The sequence below is a fragment of the Centruroides sculpturatus genome, unplaced genomic scaffold, assembly GCF_000671375.1.
Source record: "Centruroides sculpturatus isolate CEXI.00-Female unplaced genomic scaffold, Cexi_2.0 scaffold326, whole genome shotgun sequence".
Lineage (NCBI taxonomy): Eukaryota > Metazoa > Arthropoda > Arachnida > Scorpiones > Buthidae > Centruroides > Centruroides sculpturatus.
Genome location: NW_019384563.1, coordinates 616,726 through 640,183, shown reverse-complemented (window position 1 = coordinate 640,183; position 23,458 = coordinate 616,726). Strand labels below are relative to the sequence as shown.

At 43.6% G+C, this 23,458-nt stretch overlaps 1 protein-coding gene across 1 annotated transcript in view; it reads right to left on the bottom strand.

Moving 5' to 3' along the window:
* Nucleotides 1–1,213: 1,213 nt before the first annotated feature.
* LOC111623992 (sodium channel protein para-like) overlaps nt 1,214–23,458 on the bottom strand; it is a 109,825-nt gene continuing 87,580 nt past the window's right edge. The window contains exons 13-19 of the mRNA XM_023366758.1: nt 17,481–17,606; nt 8,924–9,187; nt 8,808–8,858; nt 8,582–8,725; nt 8,185–8,292; nt 3,628–3,898; nt 1,214–3,551 (exon numbers count right to left, since the gene is read on the bottom strand). Of these exons, the coding sequence (XP_023222526.1) occupies nt 2,461–3,551; nt 3,628–3,898; nt 8,185–8,292; nt 8,582–8,725; nt 8,808–8,858; nt 8,924–9,187; nt 17,481–17,606 (2,055 nt within the window). The 3' untranslated portion in view covers nt 1,214–2,460. The remainder of the gene's footprint in view (nt 3,552–3,627; nt 3,899–8,184; nt 8,293–8,581; nt 8,726–8,807; nt 8,859–8,923; nt 9,188–17,480; nt 17,607–23,458) is intronic.

Below are 23,458 nucleotides of genomic sequence, written 5' to 3'. Positions count from 1 at the left end.
TTTAGAATATCTAACTCCTTTCTCGAGATTAAGTTGTTCTACCAACCTCACTCTTTGTATCCTTACCGCACGTTGTTCTCTACGCCTGGAAGCCATTCGACGCAACCTCTTACTCGTTTTAACACAGGAAAGGGAAATCCTACGGTAACCGTTCGGTCGGTACCCTGCCGCCCACCGGCTTCTTTTCGGCCCCAGATTTACAGGGAGAGGTATCGCCCATTTTGGGAACCACTGGTTTAGAACGAATAGAGGATGGCTTTCTATTTTATACGTATAAGTAATAAATTTGAAAGAAGTAGAACTGGCGCTACGTGTCTGTAAATCACACGGAGAGCTCGGTACTTACTCCGGCACTTTATTAACTAATGGCTGCAATGTTTTCCGCACGGGTTGGAACCACGACCGATTCGTTTGACCGCTCTAAAAGATGAAAGTGTTCTCCGCAAACGTTCCGTTGGCAGACTAACGTAACCGGCGAGTTTAAAAAGTGACGTCGAGGACAGAAGAAACGACGATAACTCGGTATTCCGTCGCCCGATTTAAACCGAGTTCCTTACATTTCGTATATTTTCGATTGTCAAAAATTCTGTATAAACTTATGTCCTAACAAAACAACGCAGACTTTTAGTAGTAAGTAGATAGATATGTTTTAATAATTTATCAGATGGTCTTATTGCGAATGGTAAGAGTGCTGGGGATAACGTGGTTGTAATTCTGAAAATTGCAATTACTGTATATTGCGTTGTTATTGACCGTAGCCGCGAAATCCCGTTATAAAAGATACAAAAAGGTCGCGGATACCGGAAAACGACGAAGACATTTTTAATTAGTTTTATTTCGGCGGCCGAGCGACACCAACGCCAACTTGCATAAATTACCTAACGTTATTGTAAGATTTCGGCCGCTTCCCGCTGTCCAGTAACGCTAACCTCTGCATCACTACGAAATTTTGCGTTCTATAAGAGCCACAGTTTCCGGGACCGCGCCTAATTTCCGCACGAAAAGCGTAAAAACCGACGTCTAAAATCCAAAAGAACGGAAGAAGGCACCGGCGTGAACTACCGGGTATTTCCGGTGGGCTTCCCAAAGCGGCATTTACGTCTTGCGCGCGCGCGCGTTACGTAACATTCGGAAGCTTGGGCTCTTTCCCCGTTCCTGCGGTTGGCAAGGGGGAAAGAGCAGCGGGGGGACCAGAGTCCAGGTGGAACACGACTTAATTACGACGTAATGTTTATTAATTGTTCAGATTTTAAAAAAACTTTTAATACAAATCATTGGCTAACAGCAATAATCTTAGAATATATAAAACTTCGATTAACTTTTAAATCCATCTTCCAGTCGATATTTTTCCACGACACAAACAAGTTTTAAAGTCGAATTCGCAGATAGCGTAAAATGGCGAAAGACTCCGCGCGCCCGTCTCTCTCTCGGTCCTCGGTCGACTCGCGCGCGTCGGAGCCAGGCGCGAGGCCGGGCGACGGACGAGGTCGACCGCCCTCCGCGCGCGCGGCGGCCGGATCCCGCCGCGGCCGCGGTACAGGCACTGTGGTAGAACACGTCAAATATACACACAACGGTTACGACTCGTTTTGGCCGAACGTTTATTCATCGTTACAAATTATCGAAAATTATTCGACGGTATATTTACAGGGTTATATTATACAAACTGTCAACTCGAAAACATCTCACACAAGTAATTACGGGCTAAAAAGGCGTCAAATAAAGGAACGAATCAGCCGGTGGTGCGCGACGGCCGCTCCGCGTCGAAAACGGCGCGCGCGAGCGCAACGCGCCCGTGTGGGGCGCCGGAGAGGCGCGGGCGACGCTCTTTTATGCATAGTGATGTAGCACTTGAGAGAATTGTGGGAATGCACGACTTTGAGCTCCGCCGGCGGCGCTGTAGAACGGACGGGTGCCGGTGCCGCCCCGTCACCCGGGGGGCCGGACGCCCTTCCGGCGGCCTAACCGAGAGAGAGAGAGAGAGACAGAGACAGAGACAGAAACAGAGAGTGAGAAGTGAGAGTGAGAGAGGAGCGGAAAGGGTTCGGTCCGGCGTGCGGAAGGGTCGGACCGCTTCCGTCGGCGCCCTTCCGCCACCGTCGAACGCGCCGGGGTGGGAGACGAATCGATTGGCGGCCCGTGACCGGATGGAAGCGACGAGAAGTGGGCGGTGCCGGACCCGTGCCCGATCCCTACCGACGGCGAGAATTCTCCCGCGCATCCCGTCGTTTCCCTCTCTCTTAGCGTTTTGCATATTCCGTTCGCGCGCGTCGCCCGACGCGTCGGACCGCCTTCTGTTAGAAAAATAATGAAAAGTCTGTGGTGTAAATGAACGAGACGAGTCGCAGTCGACGGAGCTAGCGCACTTTCACGAAATGGATAGAAAAATATTTGCTCCGAGCCCTGGCTTTTCTTCCCTAAGTAACCGCTACCTTTTGTGCAGAGACCGGTGGCCAACCTTCACACGTCCGTCGAACGACTGGTGACGCTGGGCGACCTGGAGTGGATGACCACTTTGTGTCCGTTTTTGGTCACGTGTCCGTCGCTCTCCACCAAAATGGCCGTCTGCTGCCGCTGCCGAGGTTCTTCCGAAGACCTGCCTCGGTACTGCTTCCACGCCTGCTGGATGACGCGAGCGGCGTACTCTTCCCTCTGCCTGTTCAGCGTGCTGCTGATGGGCTGCAGTCCTCCCCTCTCCTTAGTCGGCGCCACTTCGGCGATTTCGCTCTCGTCTACGCTGATGCCCTTCTTGCAGAAAAAGTCTTTGGTCAGCGCGTCCAGAATGTCCACGCAAAACACCAGGTCTCCCTCGCAGATACAAATATCCATGCTTATGATTTTGTACTTGTTGGGTTTGGGAATTTGCAGAGGTTCCTCCAGCGTGTCGATGAAGTCCGTTAGAACTTCGTATTTGATGAACTGGGTTCCCTCGGGGTCGAATTTCTGCCAGATGTCGTAGTACATGTCGTAGTCGTCGTCGGTCAGGCCCTCCTGCACTTCCTCCGTGGCCTGACTGTAGTTTTCCAAAATGACGGCGATGTACATGTTGATGATGATCAAAAAACTGATGATCAGGTAGGAGACAAGATAGGCAACGGCGATGGTCTTCTTGCCACAGTCTCCCTCTATCTCGCACGCGGGATCGTAGCTAGAAGTGCAGTTGGGGATCTTCACGGTGTCCGGGGTGCAGTCGGTCTCGTCCATGATGGCCGCCAGGATGCTGTCCCATCCGGCGGACGTCGACATTTGGAAGAGAATGATCATGGACTGTCCGAAGGTTTCGAAGTTGAAATTCTCGTCCACTCCGTCTCTGTGCTTGACGTTCATGAAGAAAGACATTCCGAAGATGGCGTATATGAACATGACCAGAAAGAGAAGCAAGCAGATGTTGAAGAGGGCGGGTAGAGACATGGCCAGAGCGAACAGCAGAGTTCTAATTCCCCTGGCTCCCTTCACCAGTCTCAACACCCGACCTATTTTCACCACGCGGACAACGCGCAGCATGGTGGGAGATACCAGAATCTCGCTGATGACGTCGCTGATGGCCACACCTGAGAGAGAAAGCGAGAGAGAATTGTAGGCGCGCCAGGTAAACGTAAAAGGTGTAAACGGAAAGAGAAAACTCACTCAACACGGAAAGTATGACGATGACGAAGTCGAAGACGTTCCACGGTTCTTTGAAGAAGTACCATCGAAGAGCGAACATCTTGAGGACGCATTCGGCCGTGAAAATGGCAATGAAGAATAGATTGAGTCGTTCCAGAACCGTCTCGAAGGTGGGAGAGGGTTGGTGGTGGTCCATAGCCATGGTCAGCATGTTCAGTCCGATGAACAGCATAATGGCCACATCGAACTTCTGGTTGGTGACCAGGTCGAAGATCCAGCTCTGCAGTTTGTACTGCAACCAAACACAAAGATTTATAGTGTAAGACATTAAACGAGTTACCTATCGGTCCCACAATCGGCGCGGCGGAACAGCTAATTGGCGCACCCGCTCCTACAGCCACAGAGCATTTTTGCCACTGCAGCTTCGGAAAACGAACTTTCGTAGAAACTAAATATTTTTCTAAGAAAATGCTACAATGAATACGGTAGAAGCCAGGTAGAACTATGATTAACGGAGGTTCGACATTATCCGAGACTGAATTTTTCGTTCTCTGTCGCACCAACAGCCAGAGACGATAAAGCTTCCTACGCTTCCAACGCGCAGTGTGTGAATCTGGCGATGTAGGTGGAAAAAGTTCAGTTTTTCTACTTAACCAGAATTATTAATTTATTACTTTCTCGGCTCTGTTATATATAACAGAAAGAAAGTACGGCGACCAGTTCCCCAACACTTTTACATTTTTTCTCTATGTATGTGGGTGTAAGGGAGGCAGGATTTTGTTAACCCTCTTTAAAGTTTTATAACTCCCGTGTTTTTTGCCGAAAATTTCTTAAATTTCGCAGGGAGGTTTGTTTATTAGGGAATCGATAGTACTAAATTTTGGTGATTAAAGGTCGAGGGGGTGAGGAGATAATGGATGTCGTCTGTATCTCCAGTAGGGTCGGACTGGCCGAATGGCCAGCGGTCGAGGTGACAGCCTACCGCCCTGGGGGACCCGGGCTCGCATCCGAACGGGTCGAAAAATCCCCAGGAATTTTTCGGGGGTGGTCCGTTCGGAAATGTCGGGCCCCGTCCCTCACCACCCGGCAGCCCCATTGTGGGCCTGACCGAACCCATAATAGGCTTGCAGAAAGAGGCCCTCTTAGTGCCCACAGGGCAGAAAGAGTTTAAAAAAAAGTAGGGCCGGACTTAATGACGATTTAGCTCATTATTAGCATTTACAATTTTTTTCATAAAACCTATCTCTGCCCTGGAAATTAAGCTTTTTGCCATTTTATAATAATTAAAAATATAGCAAGTTTTAAAAATAAAATATGATAAGAGATTTTAAATGTTGCCGGGAAAGCTAAGTAACTGGTTGCTGGATTATTTTATATGTGGATAGTAGTTAAGTTTGCTGGAAATGCGGAGGGGTAGCTGAGATACGCGTCTAAAATTGAGCCAACTCGCAATACGCACGCACAGCCTAGCTCGCTTCACTACATCCAGTTGGCCGGATTCGTGCGCGCCCCTAACAACACTAAGAGTTTGCCGTATGTTCGAATCGTAATTGATGCAGATTTTCCTTACTACTATTGCCTATATTTTTTCTAAATTTGGTATTGTTGACTCTAAGAATTCTTTTGAAGAAAGAAGTAATTCCATCTAAAAGTTATTTCTGACATTTGCCTAAGGTTTTACTTTAGTATTACACTTACTTAAGCTTCGCGACTACGTCTGGATAGTTAAATAATCGAAGAAGTTTTGCGCAAATTTTAGCATTAAATTATTTTTTCATTTTTAACAGAATGACACCCTCGATTTCCTCGGAGAGCCCTTTTCGAGTTACGGGACAAAGTCCCGAGAGCTCCCTAGGAAAAGCGATACACGCATCCTGGGAGAAAAAGGAGAGAGCGCGAATTTCGAAATTGTTTTAAACTGCATAAAGCAGAAAACCAGGAATGTTTGCCATAAACTTAATAGCAAATGGAAAAAAGTAGCCAAGCATGGACGACGCTCTTCTATACTTATTCGTCTTGGCAAGTTGAAAATATTACATTATCTGACGATATACATGTATTTAAAGCCGTCCAGAGTACGTCGAGACTAAATACACCCACGATTGGGCTCTACGCAACGTCGGGTCCAATTCCGTCAAGTAAAATTTCACGAACAACATCGAAGCTTTGCATTTTCCCAATTGGACAATACTCGGAAATAGCCCGAGGGGACAAGAAACAAACGTAATAGACAGTTCGGGGAACTATTTAGGAGGAAAACATCGAGAAGAGATATAATTCGGACTTGCCAAACAGACTTCTCTTCGCCTCGGATTCATTTATTGCCAGTTTGCCAGCATCTCGTATATATAGACATTAAAAAATGAATCCCGAAATATTAAATTTATATTAAATAACTAGCTGCAAGGACCCGCTTCGCTGGGTTTTTATTTGTATGTAATACTAGCTGTTACCCGCGACTTGGCCCGCGGAGGTTTTGCAAGCAAACCCCATTTNGCATCTCGTATATATAGACATTAAAAAATGAATCCCGAAATATTAAATTTATATTAAATAACTAGCTGCAAGGACCCGCTTCGCTGGGTTTTTATTTGTATGTAATACTAGCTGTTACCCGCGACTTGGCCCGCGGAGGTTTTGCAAGCAAACCCCATTTATATTCAGTATTTCAACAACCATAGTAATTGTTATATAACACCTACCGCCGAGAATGATGAGAATTGCCGAGAATCAAACGAACTATTTTCAATTTGATCAATTATCTGCAACGTTTACAATCGTTCTATAACCGAACCAATTGGAATTTAAATTCGAATTCGAAAATTTTTAAAATCGAAATAGAGAATCTTACACTTTCAAGCCCATATCTCCCGCACCCTTATAGCTATCGAGACGCAACCACCATAGTGCACGAATGGAGACTCGGGGCTACTACCACATACAAACACCATTCGCGTGCGATGTGTAGTTTTGGAGGAAAAGTGAAATATAGGGACACACACGTCCATTTATATATATATATAGATGAGAAAAATTTATGAGAACAAAAAAGAGAAAATTCTGTTCACTCATTACTGATTCAGATTAAACGTTCTCCATTTGTAATTCTTTTTTCGTTTTTGCTCGCATACTAATATCTATTTTTACTTGTTATTTTTCAGGGTTGATATTTTATTATCATTAAACACAATACTAAATCTAACTACAGGATATCCTCGTTAATTCGTAACCGTTCTTTGGTCCCAGTCGGGGACACGTCATGAAACTCGGTTAGTTCGAAATAAGACTACTTGGAAATTCCTAGTGAAAATTCTGTCCAAACTGTGATAAGCCTATGTTAACCGATTCGTTTAGATCGAACTGCCTCCATACTACGAGAGAACAACTCTAGTCTGGCCAATATGGCTTTGCTTCTAGAGAAACACATTTTTCGACGTCACCATACCCACGGAATACCTTTACTTTCCCGATTGTTATGTATACGTAACAAGGGATAGTACGAGAATCGTGTCAATTTTGACCCTCCGAAGTTTTTGCAAATCTCCACGTTTTTAGACCTCTCGAACCCAAAAAGTCAAAAAAAAAATCCGTCATTGTACGCGTGTGGCTATTTCGCTTAATATCTCGGCACGGGGTAAAGGTCAAAAAAATAAATTTTTCACGAGGGTTTGCGTAAGAAGGGCGTCGATGCTATTAAATTTTGGTGGTGAAAGGTCCAGAGGGTTGGAAGACAGAGGGAATCGCGTATCTCGAGAGGGGTAGGACTTAATGAAGATTTCATTCTTTATTAGCATTTACACTCTTTTATAAATTCACCTCTACTCTCAAAATGAAGTTTTTTTTGCCATTTTACAGTAATTAATAATATAAAAAGTATTTATAACGCAATCTGATAAGAAATGAAGCCACTCAATTTTGTTTTTTCTTGCTTAGTAATAAAAGTTTTTTTAATAAAAATTCATAATAGCGGGGAAAGTTAGGCAACTTTCGTTGCTAGATTTTTTCTGTTATCTCGTAAAAATGTGACTGGCTTTCGAGACAGATATTTGTAGGGCTCTGAGCTAGTACATTGGGAGCAGATTAAAAATAATTTTAATTACACGACAAAAATTAGGCTTTACTTTTTAAAAAACCCGCGAGGTTCTCTCCGTTTACTATTAATTGTTAATGAACGAAAATAGCGTTGTGTATAAGTAGCCGTATTCGGTCTGCTTAATAAATTACATCAGTTACGAGTCATTTGGCATACGGTGAACAAATACGTAAATGTCGGACAATTCCAAGTGGCCATTTCCCCTCTGTCTGCTAGTCTACTTATAAAGGTTTTCTAGTCATATAAAAACTGTAAGTTTTGCAGACTCTTATTTATGTTAAATAATTTGTATATTTGTATTTTATTAGGAAATTCTACCGAAAAAGTAAAGAAGAATGCTTTATATTTTAATTGCGATTGACAGATTTACACACTGGAGCAGTCAAGATTACACCGAAACACTAAAGTTTACCCGCTGCCTCGGAAAATAAAGGAACAAATATTTGCATTTTCCGTAGGAATAAAGATTTCGGGCGCGTACTTACATTTGGTCGGGGAATGGCCTTGGCGGGTTTTTTCGATCCCATTTTTTTCATGGCGTTGTAGTACTTCTTCTGGTCTTCGGTCATAAACATTTCCAAAGAGCCTCCTGCGTAAAATATCGAACTTCCATTATTCCTCGCCGTCATCTACTCCTTACCTACTAATTCTAATAGACCTAACTTAGTAAACCCGCGCCGTTTTGAGGCAGCGGCTCGGGGTGACAATTTCCGAGCTTCGGAATCCGTTTTGACGAAAATATTTATTGGAGTCGAAGGAGAGAACAGCAAATATCGAGAACCGCCGCTCGATATTTGCTATTTTCAGGCATACGCCGGGCGGAAACGTGGACTTGGGAAATCGCCAGGCGCGGGGAGGATGGGAGAGGAGGAATGTACTTATCTTTTTCTTCTGTTCGTTAAAATTGTCGATGATGACTCCGATGAAGAGGTTGAGGGTGAAAAAGGAACCGATGATGATGAAGAGCACGAAGTACAGGTACATGTAGCGGTTGACCTCGTATTCGGGTTGGTCTCCCTCGTTTTGCTAAAATAAAAAAAACCCGCACATCCGCACATTAACCACCTTCCGACAAATACCGAGAAAAGACGAGGGACAGACAACTTACCCTAGTGTCGATGGCGCTGTTCATGATGTCGATCCACCCTTTAAACGTGGCCTGTAAGACCGGGAAGGGAATCAGCTGCGAAAAGAGCGGCGGCACGGAGGAAGGGGTCTACTCACCACTTGAAACAGAGCCAGATAGGCGTTGAGCACGTTGTCGAAGTTGATCTTGGGATTGGCCCAGGTGAAGTTGTTGGAGACGCAGACGTTTTTGTTAGGCACGGTCGAGCTGTTGAAGGGGTTGCCGTCTCTGTCGGCGCAGTAGCGAAACTTGCCGGCGAATAACTGAACGCCCATGATGGAGAAGATCAGCCAGAAGATGAGGCACACGAGAAGAACGTTGAAGATGGCGGGGATGGCTTGAACGAGAGCGTTTACTACTACCTAAGGGAAGGGAAGGGCAACGTCACTCCGGCCTCTCCCTCCCCTCGTCCCGCCTAAATCTTTTTACCCGTTAACTTTTAATCCGACAAATATTCGAAGAGCTCACTCCGAGTGGCGCGTAACGGGAGTAGAAAGGAGCCACCTTCCGGCCGGAATAATTGAGCGAAGCCTTGGCGCTCCACCCGTTCCGGGGAGTTTAAATACGCCCGGACGGTCGATCGACGGTCGTCTCGGAACTTTAAAGTTACTTTGACGATAACGTTCTTCCCGCAGAAACAAAACTGCCGGCGACAAACTAGAGTCTAGACCCCGAGGATCGAGTTATAAACTCCGTACCGTATTCCGTAAGAAAAGTTTGGATCGATCGAACTTTTACGGTAGGGATGCGGAGAATCGACCGACTGCGATATACAATCGGAAGTCGTGCCGGAAGCGACCCACGAAACTTTGACAAATGGGTGGAAACGTAACTTTTGACCGACGAATAATATCAAATTTTAAGATAAGAGTTAGTTTGGAAAATGATGAAATGAATGAACAATTATAGTATTAGACGTCGGCCGACGATTTTGCTTGGCCTTCCCTTCGGTAGTTCGTAACTATTGCTACAGATATCCGGTGTAGCAAACATTTACGAATACGGATACGGTTACCTTACGCAGTTTATAACTCGACCCCGAGCGAGCTGCGGCAAACAGCGCCAGTGGCCAGAAGCTAGATTTATATTTTATGCTCAAATTACAAATTATAAATGTTTTATTAGTAATTACTATTAGTTAAAAATAAAAATAAAAGGAAATTTTAGACAGACACCTTAGTTATAAAGGAATTATTGAGGCTGTCCGCATTTCGCTCAAAATTTTTACTCCACCCTCCCCTCCGGTCACAGTTTGCCCAAGTTTCCTTAACCCCGCCCTTCCCCTTTTCGGACGTTCGATAAAACTCGATCCCCTTAAAACCTTATCAATTTATGAATCATGCCGTAAGTAGAAACGAAACGCATAAGAAATTCTGATATAAATATAATAAAACGCAGGGTATAAATTTTAGTCTAAATAAAACGGACGTCCACGGACATTCAACCCCCCTCCCTTCGAGAATGGACGTCATTTATGGACTGCCCCATTTTTCCATAAAAGTGTAACCTTCTATATATATAATCGAAATGGGTTGACAACGATAAGGATAATAATATTAATCGCGGAGCCCAAACGCTTAGGAGTTAAAAATTGAAATTTAGTAGACAGGGTACGTGGCGAGAATGTACCGTACACGTAAGAAATACCGTAGAAATACCGTACACGTAAGAAATACCGAGAATGTACCGTACACGTACTCTGCCCGCGGGGAGAGAGGGACGGGGTTAAGGATTACCCCGAATTCGGATTTTACTATAATATTTTAGATGCGGTTTTTTGCGAAAAATCCAACATATTTTTACACCTATGTCAAAATTCTCTATTTAGTTTCGGAAGAGGGGGCTAATTCTTGTACCCGACGAAAACGGATAAAATCGGCTATCTTACGTAAGAGCTTTATCACACCGAATGACATTTTAAAAATTCTTTATTCCTCTTCGGTATACAATTTAAAAAACTTTTTAAATGAGATCGAGCACTCGATACGATAAACTCTTTGGTAAGATAATCTTTGTAAATATAAATCAAATACAATAAGGCACGGACGAATACCGTTAGGGGAACCGGGCACAAATCTGTGTACGCCTTAAAGACGTCCTACACCGTTACGTATTTACCTGTAAAAACCGGTATTAGAAAGTATTTAACGGGATCGGCACGGTCTACGTGGTCCGGCATTACCTTGCCATTTTCTCCCGGCTAGGGCGTAATCCGCCACCCGTGGAAAAAGCATTTTTAAATAAAACTACATTGGCCTACACTTAGTTTTACTCGACTTTAAAACGTTTACATACTGTTATTTTCTGTTTCGGTCTACGTAATTTTAAGGCCGTATTCGACATTAAAGTTAGTCGTAACGTAAGTATGTTTGTTTCATCGCCGCATTTTTAGAAACAGAGAACGAAATTTTAAGAAGAGCCATTCGAACTTTGGAGAAACGAAATGGCCCGGGCATAAGATTACAGATAGAGCCGTGGACTAACGATTCTTGGATAAACATTTAAAGGTTTTCGCTGCTAGCGGAGTTGCGGGAAACATCGTAGTGTTGGACTTAATTGAAGGCCAAAAGCGACAATAACGACCGGTGGTCATAATCCAATAAAGAAATATACATTTTCTTTTATGGCAGTTGCTCGTTTTATTATTTTTGCGTTAATAAAACAAAATTTTTGAAAATTATTATTCGTATTAAAAATGAATAAAATAGCGTATCGACAGAGACGTCTTTCCGTATTTTTAACACCAAAAACGAATAAAAGTAGTTTTGCCCGGTCAGATTACTAGTAGCAACCACCGGTAACGGGAAAAGGTATTATCGCGTGTAAAGGAGGAAAACGTGGCCGGGTGGCCTCTTCCTTTCCCGCGGGTAAATCGCGAATTTCCCTTCCGGAGACGAGTGAGCGCTTCGAACGGGTGAAAAATTACCGGCAGAAAAAAAACGACAAAGAAACACAAACCACACGAAAACGAGTAAAAGAGGGAAGAGGTGAGAAACTGCGACTTACCTGATTAGTCGGGAACCGGCTGGAGGCGGTCGAACGTCCGCAGATCCGCGGCGCGCCCGCTTTAAAAGTGCGAGAGGATCCCACCCGTTCTCCGGGTAGGAATATCTCGGCTCGGCAATGGCGAAAACTTCTCGTCCGGGTTTAAACGCGGCGAGGAACGGCCCTCTTCCGACCGGGAAAAACGCCTCCTTTTCTCTGGCAGGTAAGGAGACAGCCGCCGCGTCGTTCCGTCGTTTACCCCCCGCCGCCGGAAAGTTTCGTCACCGTAAGGTTTGGGTTTAAGCCAAAATCGGCGGCGGATCAACGGTCGAGTCTGTCGGCCCAAACCGCTACCGACGGGCCTAAACACTACGGTAAAAACTCCCGATTTCGAATTTCGGCCCCTAATAAACTCTCCGGGTGGGCGTTCCACGCGGAGGTAGTGAAACGGAACGGCGGCTTTTTAACAGTAAGAAGTTTGGGGTTACGCGGGAGAGCTCTTATTCCCGGCTCCCGCCCAATTACTTAGGATTGCCTGTGAAAATTGGTCGCGGAGTGGGAAATAATCTAACTGCGGGTGCCGAAGAACGTCCGAAATGGTTTCGATTGTTCGGGCTCTCGGAGCAAAAGGAAACGGAAAGCGACAGACGTTTTTTGCCGCATTTGCTCGTAATACGGCCGGTGAGCAAAATTTGGCCCGGTAATAGTTTTATGGCATTTAGCCTAATTAAAGGCGTGCGATTAGCGAAGGCCAGGTAACCGTTCTAAAGCTGCGGCATTCGATTTACGGCAGAGATGTCGGTTTATCTAGAGCCTGCGTAAAGCTTTTTTCTAAACGTTCTGCCACCGTCTTATTTTAAACGAAAGTGGGAAGTGACCGAGAGAAACGGTGGCGGAGGTCGGACCGGGCCTCGGCCCACCACCAGTACTCCTTTCTTGCTCGGGACTCTCGGCCCTATCGGCACCCCCCTAGTAACGGTTGCCCGATTATACCGCGGTTTTTTCTTGCACCGTAGAGCCTCCCTCGCGCTGCCATTACTGCAAGAACTACACTATTGAGAATATAATTAATTTCGAAATTCGTTGGTATAACGCTCACTTTCTTACTAATTCTTTATAGTTTAAAATTTAAAAACCCTTACAGAGTATCTTGGATCGTTTTTACGCGAGTTTCAATTTTTCGTAAGGTAACCAGGCCTGGTGGCAAATCTATTTTAAAACTGATAAAATTAAGAAAGGCTCAATCCTATCGGCAAAATCGGCTCGTGTTATTACAGTATCTATCGCCGTTTGATTCGTAATACAGTAGAGCGTCGTTTATCCGAATCAATTGGGGACTGAGGTTGTTCGGATAACCAATTATGTACGAAAAAATATATTAATTTATCCCGTGTTGAAATTTTTCTCCGTTGCGTGTCGCTTCGCGTTGAATTTTCGTCGATGTTAAGCCTAACGAAGACTATTGTATCGTTAAATTTTGTACAAACAAAATAAATATATTGAAAAATATAAAAACAATAAAAAATTATACTTCACAAGTTAATTTAGTATCAAAAACGTAAAATATTTGAGTAGCCGAAGACATAGCCAAAGATTACAGCGCCACAGCACTGGCGAAAATTTAAATTTGTCGACTGAAATTCCTTCGGATAAACGACGCTCTACTGTATTGACAGAATATCACAAATTTATGTCGGATTTTTGCATAGTTCCTTCTACAAATTTTATTGTTCTGATTGTGCAACAACGAAACTGATTATCGACAAAGGCTTAATCTAGGAGTCTCGACTCATAATTATTTTTCCTGTGGTAAAGTAGGTAGAATTTTAATTAATGAATTGTTGTTAAGACAAATGTAGAGCCGTCTGCAAGTACAGTGGTACCTCAGGATACGAAATTAATCCGTTCCGAAACTGAGATCGTATCACGAAAATGTCGTAAGGTGAATCATTTTTCCCCATGAGATTACACGTAAAACCAAATAATCCGTTCGAACACGAAAAAACACACTCAAATTAATGCTGAGTAGTTAAATAACTTTAGTAAGGAAAACACTGAAAAATGTGCTTTGTAGTTGTAAATGTATAAATAACCGTAATACAATAATAATTGATAAAAAAATATATACAGTAGTTTCATTTGCACTTTACCTTCGAGGATAGACGACGGTGGATGTGTAAACTGGTGGCGGAAAAGAGGGAGAAGGGAAATGATACTAAAACTTAACTTACATAACATAATGTAACAATAACTTAACAGTAATTTTTTAACTTTTCTGTTTCACACGTATTTTTAAAATTTTTATTCACTGCTTTTTGCTTTCTTTCCTTCGCTTCCACCAGCAATTCCACTGGATAGAGGTCGCTCGGTAAAATATCTATCCAAAGACGTTTGGCTTTGCCTATTTTTTAAAATGTTTCTAAAACGACTTAGGCAAATGTCGTTACTCCGAGCGGCAATACGGCCAGTGCGAACCTTTTCGGGATGTTTTTCTTTTCGATAAAACCTCGAGATTTCCTTTATCGAGCGAGATCCTTCCAGGACGAAGCAAACGCGCGGACAGACTGAGAACGATGAACAGAAGTGAATAAAAAATGGCGCTGCGAACTAATATAACGTCGTATGGTGAGTTTTTGTTCCTATCGTGGAGCAAAATTATGTTCGAATTTCGTGTCGTATCCTGAAAATTTCGTACGCTGGGGCGTTCGTATCCTGAGGTACCACTGTAATCATTTTACACGGACTCGTGTGTGAGAATCTGGAATTGACCAGAGATTTTTTGTTTTAAATGATTTTAAATGTAATTTTAAAATCGAGATGATAAAAAAATGATCTATCTAAGTCAAAGGACGTAGTCGCTGCGAATCATAGAGAGAAGAGATGCAGTTCCTTGGACTCGACTATCGGCTTTTCTCCCGGGATGGAAATATGGCGTGATATTCCAACTATACCATTGGTAGACCGACGAGTATATAAGGTGAAGGGTGATCTTCGAACGGCGCTTCGGTCGCGCTTTAATCACCCTTTAGCCGCACGCTTAAGTTACGTTCGGCCATACCCGCACATTTTGGCGCCCTTACCGGGGCTCCATCCGCACGAGTTGTAAACGCTCTCGATGCCTTCGTCGCGTAAACGGGTAACAAGTCGATAATTCGAGGCTACTGTAAACCCTCTCCGATCGAATTATGTCGAGATATCGAATATTTATAAGCTAGATTATACAACCTCCAGTTGTTTTGTATAGTAATCCACTCGATTATTCTTATTTTAGTTATCATTATCTATAGGTTTTAAATAAATATTTTTCGTTATATTCTAACTTGTTTAAGTGCCTAACTCCCCTCCTAAGTTCCGGTCATTGGCCAAGGTATTTGGGACCAATTGAGTTATCCTAACTGGTGACGGGACCTGACGCGCGGCAGAGAGATATTTCGTTCATCTCCCCGGATTCTCCATAACATATTAATCCCGGTAGCCCCGAACTAAAACCCAGTTCTCGGAAATAGGCGTCATTACAGTGGGGTTTAACAGTGTCTTACGACGGTAAAGTTATTTATGTAGCTGGATGTACCCGCACGGCTGATTCTTAAATTTTCGTGACGCGGAAATGAATTTAACTCGAACGATCTCGACGCACGGTGTTTTTGTGTACAGCTTCGAACACTTATAAAGAACAATGGGTATTACGGCAGCCAACCACTTCGCAACATCTAACCCGAACTGGCTAATAAAAAATTAAGAATCGGACTAACAACTAGCGGTGTGACACGCGCTTAGAAGTAGGAACGAGTCACGACGGTGATTGGCTGCACTCTCTTTTTCTTCTAGATTCTAGAAGAAGCGCGTCATTGCATTCTATATTGTTTGGGTAAAACTATACGTTATCGTCATTACGTCTCTTCTTTTAAAATACCACAGAAATAAAAATACCTCAGAAATAAAAATACCTCGTGCAGTTTACTACTCAATCTTCACTGTTCGTACCTCCGTCGTGGACGCGGGACAAATGGAAATAACGTCACGTAACTCGCTAAATGATCTATAAGAACTTTCTGGGCTGCAAAGAGACCGCCAACCACAATTTGATAAACATTGCCCTTAATCACCAGAAAGGAGTTAGACGAACGTGGAAGCCGAGATTAACCAACTTTTGCTTTGGAACGTTACTTGGATTGGAAATTTCCCCCGAATAGAGTTAAATAGATGATCCACACGACTCTGTTGCTAACAGGAAAACTATGATGTACGGGAACAAGACCGCCACTAAAAAAATTACGAACATTGTGACGAAACGTTTCAGCCCGGCAATGCGACCGTATCACAATAAATAATTGCTCGATAGAATTAGTTTGGTTTATTTCGTCACGACAACGCGATCTGTCCAGAGGGTGTTTCCCACGACAACGCGATCTGTCCAGAGGGTGTTTCCCAGTAGGACTTTTATGGGAAACTGGACCCTATTTACGTGTTACTAACGTGAAGAAAATCCGGAAAACTCCGCGTGGCCTTTGGCCATGCCCGTAAACAGGAAACAAACTTCTCTTCTTTACAATGTAATCTATTTTAAAGGAACAAACAAGCATCCACGCTATTAACAGCGGATACAACCGACGAGTGTCTAAAAAACCGTCACCAGGGAGCGCCAATACAACGGAGTACTTTGACCCGACGCCGAAAGGTCGGAAGGGAACAAACCTAAATGGTGTCTACGAGAAATCGGCCCGTATTTAGGTGTGGGAGGCGCTAAGTTCCGGGAGAAAAGACAAAGAGGAAGTGAAATGCCATTTTCGTTTTCACCTTTGCCGGTCGATGGAAGTTAGAACGAATATTTCGGCGAAAACGAATTGCCGTGTCTTTTGACATGACCGTCGGTTAACGAAAGCGGGGGTTATAAAATCGGCATTTTACCGTGCCGTTTAATTAATATGGCAATTCCGAATTGGACGGTTGTCCGAGAGACGATTGGGTGCAAGGGTTTCATGCATCCCGGACCTGAAATTGCGTCGACTGCTCATGCTCAATATTTAAACCATACTCACCCTCATACCCTGGAAACGCGATAAAGCTCTCAGTGGTCGGAGAGCGCGGAGAGTACGCATTGTCTTCAGCGCCGGTATGTTTCCTCCCCATACCATTGTGGCTACAAGATTGATCATAGACACCTAGCAATGCAAGAAGGCATCTTTATTCTATTATTCTGTTTAATTAATAAATGGTTTTGGTAATTGGTAGGAGAGGCCATAGGTAACGGGAGACGAGGACAAATGGTGAAAGATGGAATCCCGTAATTAAAGCTACGGAAATACTTGTAAACGCATTTGTACCGCTCGATCTTTATCGGCGGACGGTGCGATTCCGTAACCGTCGGGCAATTTTTACTTCTTCGGCCGAGATTTAGAAATTTACCACACCCGCGAATGACGGACGGAATCCGCCACTGGAAGTAAAACCTTTCCCGTTACGGAATCGTACCAAAGACATACTTACTTATTTGGATTCCTTGGGTGGAGGAACGTCCGACAGAACAAACGAGCCACGCACGTCACGTATTTGCACGTATGACATACAACACGACACCACACACAACTCGCGGCGTCGGCAACGAAGCGAAAGTCGTTGTCAAAGACAAAAGAACCTTCACTCGGAAGAACCGACGCTTGTCTTACTTACTCTCATTCCCTCCAGACGTGACAACGCACGAAGCGGGCGGAGAGCTCTCAGAGTTCGCATAGTTTTAAAGGCGGGAAAGCCGGTATTTAATCCTGTAAAGCTCACTGCCAGATTAAACAGCGAAACCTGGAATCGTCAAACGTGTCGGACGGTTAACCGGTCGGACGGTAGAAATGCATATATGGGAAGAAATTAAACAGTCAATTAAATAAAATTCAATTCAACCCTAACCGAAAACCCGGCTAAGGCCTTCGGACGCGACATTCATTCGTTTTACTCGACAGTTACCGGCACTGATAGAAGAACGGGTTAAAATCGACGGCCAGACCTTTTATAAACGTTAGCCACAAACTTCGATACGACAACGTCCGGAATCGCGGGTTTTCTAAAAGTGCCAGTAAATCCGCAATACAACCAGACAGTTGCCAGAATAAAGTAGTGTGTCCGTAGGAAAGAGCGGGATAATAAATGATTTCGGTGGCAACGCTTATAAATCCTTTCTGCCAATTGTAAGTTATGTTTATTACATTAAGTATTTAAACGGATTCGGGTGATAAAAAGGAAAGATCTAGAACCTCCGGCACCTGTTTCGTGCCATTTTCTAAGTCTGGATACCGTCCCTCTAAAACGTGGGGATCCCTCTAAAGTCGATATTTCTGCACCGATGGTGGAAAGCTGCAGATATTTGACGTAAGAAATGCAAAACATTTTTGTAATTTCATTTGTACGTATTATTTTTACAGAGCTCTGAAATCCGTTGGCTAGCGTAAAGATACTTATTTAAAACAAATACGCTTCCTACACGATTGTTTTTGACTGGACTCGATTTTCTTAGTTTACGCCTCAATTCGTAATTACACTAACTAGAAAGTAAATTCTAGAAACATTAAAATGTATTGGTAATTCGTCTAACGACTTCTCAAAGCGGCAAGCATCCGTATAATAGACACCAGCCGAAGCTGGATCGACACACTACGTAATTCTAGCCACTGTAAACGACAACAATCGGAGAATCGTCGTCTTTTCGGCCTTTTCCGCGCCGACCTCCGCAAGATAAAGCTTCCCACGCGGGAAACTTGCCGGCAAGGTCATCCTCTCAAGCCCTACCCGGCGGGTAAACGGACGGAGTGGAGGGTATTCCGACTTATGGAAAATTCGCCGGAGGATCGATTTCCTTCCCTCGAATGGGCCGTACCAGGCGGATGCCGAAGTTTGGGTAATTTTCTAGACGGACGGCCGTCGTCCGCTTTTTTGGCTTTCTTTCCGTCGTCTCCGGTCTCGACCCAGAAACGATCGCCCTTACCGGAGTACTCCAGTAAGGGCGCCGTTCGTCGATTGCGGAGGCGGAAATATGTCACCGGCCAGAAAAATCTAGCGAGTGGCGAGACGTAACTTTCCCGGCTGTCACCACATTTCATTTGAAAACTGACTTTTGTATTATTAATGGTAATTAAGGACCGGATTTTTATGTAAAATCCTATTTTCTCCGAAAAGATATTGCGTAAAAAACAAATTTCGAGTGACGTCGCACTTATTATAATTATAAAGCGTACCGAAGGACATTTGAAGGTTCCATGGGAGCACATTTCTGGTTTTCTTCTCGGCTACGACATATTTTTCAAATCGACTGGATCGAAGGTTTTTGCACTAATTTTAGATTTGAAACCGTCTCCGGCTAAAGTAGAAACGGGAAATTTATGTTAAACAGACAAGAGGCCGACCCTGCAATATCCAATGCTAGCAGTTTCTTCGGTCTGTTACTATTTGACCAGTAATGTAACAGTTAGGTCTGTTACATTAATTCTCTATGGACGAGTAGTGTTTAACGTTATTTTATTATTATATTATATTCAAACCTGTAATTGCGGCTTCCTGTACATCAGTTTAGTAAATAAATAAAATTGAAATCGAATGTAGAACTCCACGTTTGTAGTTATAATTTGCATTATTATGTTTATAGCTACTGTTACAGTTATAACAGCTTTTCTCTGCAGAAAATTTGTCTTTACTGTTTTAGACAGATTCCTTAAGCTTATATTATATAAAAGCGAGCTTAGTAGCTGAATATAGAGCATACCTGGCAAAATTCGGAGTAAATATATTCTGACGAATAACGAGGTTCTTCTATGTCGACCCTGCAACCGGACCAATTTGTGCAAAAAACGGTGGAAAGATATTTGGCACAGCTTCTCTCTCACTTGGCTGCGTTACACCATAAAGACAGGTAAACAATTTTATATGCCGACAGAAATAAACCCCAATCATCAAAGTTTTCATTTTTAGGAGATGTGTGCCGCTGTAATCAGTTTCGATATCCCCGGTAAAGTAAAAAAACAAAGAATTCGAAGGATTCCTGGGGAAATACGGACTTTAATACACGATTAATTAAGTTCAAGACAGGCTGAAAAGAAACGGCCAACTTTATCGAATTGCGTGTAGTAAACGTTATTGCCGGAGCAGCGGATTGACAATTAATACTAGAGAGGAGCTAACGAAGAAACATTTAAAATACATATGGCATTTGTTAAACAAAGTAGTCACTCGACAATTTCCTAACCAGCTAACGACGAATTGCATATTCTATGGCCTGCGAGGATCCAATACGAAAGGGTACTTCTTTTTCTAACACACACCTCACTCTATACGACAAAAAGCTGCAGTGGTTCGTTGTCCTATGAACAAAAAGGGAAATTTCCGGGGGCAGGGCCCCCGCCGCCCTACGGATCTCGAGGGCGTGCAGAACTGTGTCTACAGAGGCAGCCCTGGTCCCAGCCGGGCTGCTTCCGTTGCCTCTGGTAGTCAGCCAAGAGGCAGCCTTCTACCGAACAACAGTGGAAGATATAGAGGCTAAGCACTGTAATCAGATGTACCCGGTCAGACTAAAACATCAGATAGATATATTAAGAGTCCACTCTGCCTACAGGATTGGACTAGACTGGGATGTCGGTGAACCGGCAAATATCAGTGTTGAAATATACACCGATGGCTCAAAGGATGGCAGCTCATTAGGTGCCGCGTTCTGCGTTTACTGTGACGGAGTTCATATGTACAGTCAGTCAGTCAGACTGAACGAGGAGGCGTCTGTGTTCCAGGCAGAACTGGTGGCCCTGGAGGGGCGTCTCAGTGAATCCTATTACACCGGGGTCCAGAGTCGGTCACAGTCTACTCTGATAGCCAGTCGTCGCTTTAGGCCTTGAGCGACGGGTACCATCGCGATCTGCTGGTACACGAGATCAGACGTAAAATACTGAGGGCGAGGCACGAACGACACGTTGCCTGCGATGGGTCCGAAGCCACATCGGAATCCCGGGCAACGAACGTGCCGATCAGCTGGCAAAGGCGGGAGCCAGTGGCCCATTTTAAATGAGGACGGTAGAACCCTCGACTACATACATAAAAGGTACCCTGCTAAGACGATCAATGACGTACTGGCAAGAGCACTGGAATCAAAGTACGGTAGGTAGGTCGACCTATGCCTTCGTACCTGAAGTTGGCAGAACTCCAGTTAGTTGTGACTTCAGACTGACGCAAATACTGACCGGTCACGGGAGGTTTCCCCACTTCAAGTCCAAGTTCGGACAAGAAGATGGTAACTGCTCCTGTAGGTGTCCTCCCAGCGACACGAGACACAATGTACTTGACTGTCCTCTTACAGAGGACTTCCGCCTAGGGGCCGACCAAGTTGATTGGAGCAAGCCCCCTGAACAAGTACTTCGAAGGCTAGCAGCTAATAAAAGAAACTTAAAGAAACTAAAGGATTTGATGGGAAAAGTTGTAGATCTTCTGGACCTTTAGGGTCCCTCCTTAGGGAGAGGACCCCTCTGTCCACTATTTCTAAAGTTATGTTTATACGAGCCAAGTTTTGTGGATGTAGTGCAGTACAGGCTGCACAATATAAAAGTTATGCCAAGTTAGAGGGCTGGGCCGGGGTATGGATGAGACCCCGAAATAAATATCATATAGCCCAGTTATGTCGTTCCTGTCTACCTTGTCAGGTATCCGACCACCTTATGATTAAGGCATAGTCTCTTTAACCCTGTAGTGCCATTATGCGGGGTAGGGAAGGAGTTGCTTTATGAGGCAGGGAACCAAAAAAAATGTCCAAAGCCTACACCGTACACGAGGTCCTAATTCAAATCTGTCCAGTCACCCGAAAGTGGGAGAGACGTCACGTCGAATGTTTTTTTTAATCCGACAACCTTCGTACCACGTGCACGGATCGTGCATTAAATCGAATTCGAAAAAGGATGCAAAAGTTTTTTAAACATTAATAAATTAATTTCAAGCGCGAAAAAAGTATTTTGAAGCCGCATTGGAGAGGACAGGAGTTTGTACGGCATCCCATTTGCTCCCTAACCCGTAATAACCGTACCGGATAGCAGACAGATGCCAATAATTACAAAGTAATTTATCAAAGCTAATGGGGACGTAAAGAGAATCATTTGGATGCAGCGGGAAGAGTCAAAACAAATTTTGAACATTGGAAGAAAGGATGGCGTAACTAGAAAAATATAGAAAAATTCGAATTTGTTATATTTTAAATAAAATTAAAAGACGGAGAAGTTTTAAGAGAGCCAGCCAAAATCTTAAGACATTAGTTTTTGCTCCCGTCAAAAGTAACACTACGCAGAGACAACAAACATCTCTGTTGTCTCTGCATAATATTTTGCAAAATTATATTCTGTGTAATCGATTTCATTTTAAAAATCAACTATTATAAATAAAGTGAAATTAATCAAAACATGTTTAAGATGGTTCATTTTTTGACAATATTTTCCATTTTCAGGATCATAATTATCCGGTCCTTATTTGTAATAAATAAATAAATAAATAAAATTGCGGGTGTCGCACCCGTTATGAAATTTTGTTATAGAAACCTTTCTGGTTTTAGCCATTATAAAATGGCAAAAAGATTCATTTCCAGGAGGTGACGAGTTTTATAAAAAATTTGTCAACGCAAATAACGAATAACGTCTGGGTTAAGTCCGACCCCTTTCGAGATTGGACACGTCGGTCTCCCAAGAAAATTTAACGGCATGTCCCTGGCCACAAGCTTCCGGGCCAAATTTCTTAATCTTTACTCCGTCCCGACGTCAAACGAAACGGATGCCAACACACACGTGCGGAGAATTTTTTGCCGGTTTTTTGACCGGGATGCGGCAGCGTAAAAAACCGAGGGTCGAATCCGACACACTCTCTCGTTACCTATACGTAACAGCCGGGAAAGTAAAAGGAGAGGGAAATGCGACGGCGGCCAGGGATTTGACTTTGTATTACTATGCCCAAAAATATGTCACGTCATTGACGAAAGACTTCAATAAACAACCAACGTATGTGATCATAGGACATCATAGATGCTGTACAACTGTGTTGAAACTCTATACAGTGTCCTTCATCGATAGGTCTAATGCACTGGTTCTTCCCTAAATAATATATGATGTTATGTATTTGTGCTCAGAAATGTGTCTCATCAATGATAAGAGACTTCAATAAATAATCAAAGTATCCATACATTGAACGTCATAGATGATGTACAACTGTGTTGAAACCTTATTTAGCGTCTTCCTTCGGCTGGTCTACTGTTCTGGCTGGACTACTACTCTGGTATAATTCCACAAACGTTGTGCAATAGTGATATTCGAGAAGAATTTGTCTGCTACATATGTGAATTAAGTGCATCTACTGGCATTGTGATTCTGTATCGGCGTTTGCTTCTCATGCATACATAAGAGGCAAATTTTGTGGATAACAGTGGTGTGCCTGGAGCTGTACCATGGCAATAAGAATCACACAAGATATACCTGGAGCTATGCTAGCAGCAAGATTTATAAGGAAGAGCAAAGGCGTTGGACAACTAATTCTGGAAAATCGTTGACAGAGGACTATATTCTAATAAGATCTGTATAAGTCTCCTGGTCTGGATTGTGCAGGAGTTTCACTTCAGCAGAAAAAAAAAAAAACTACTTTTATCTAGACTG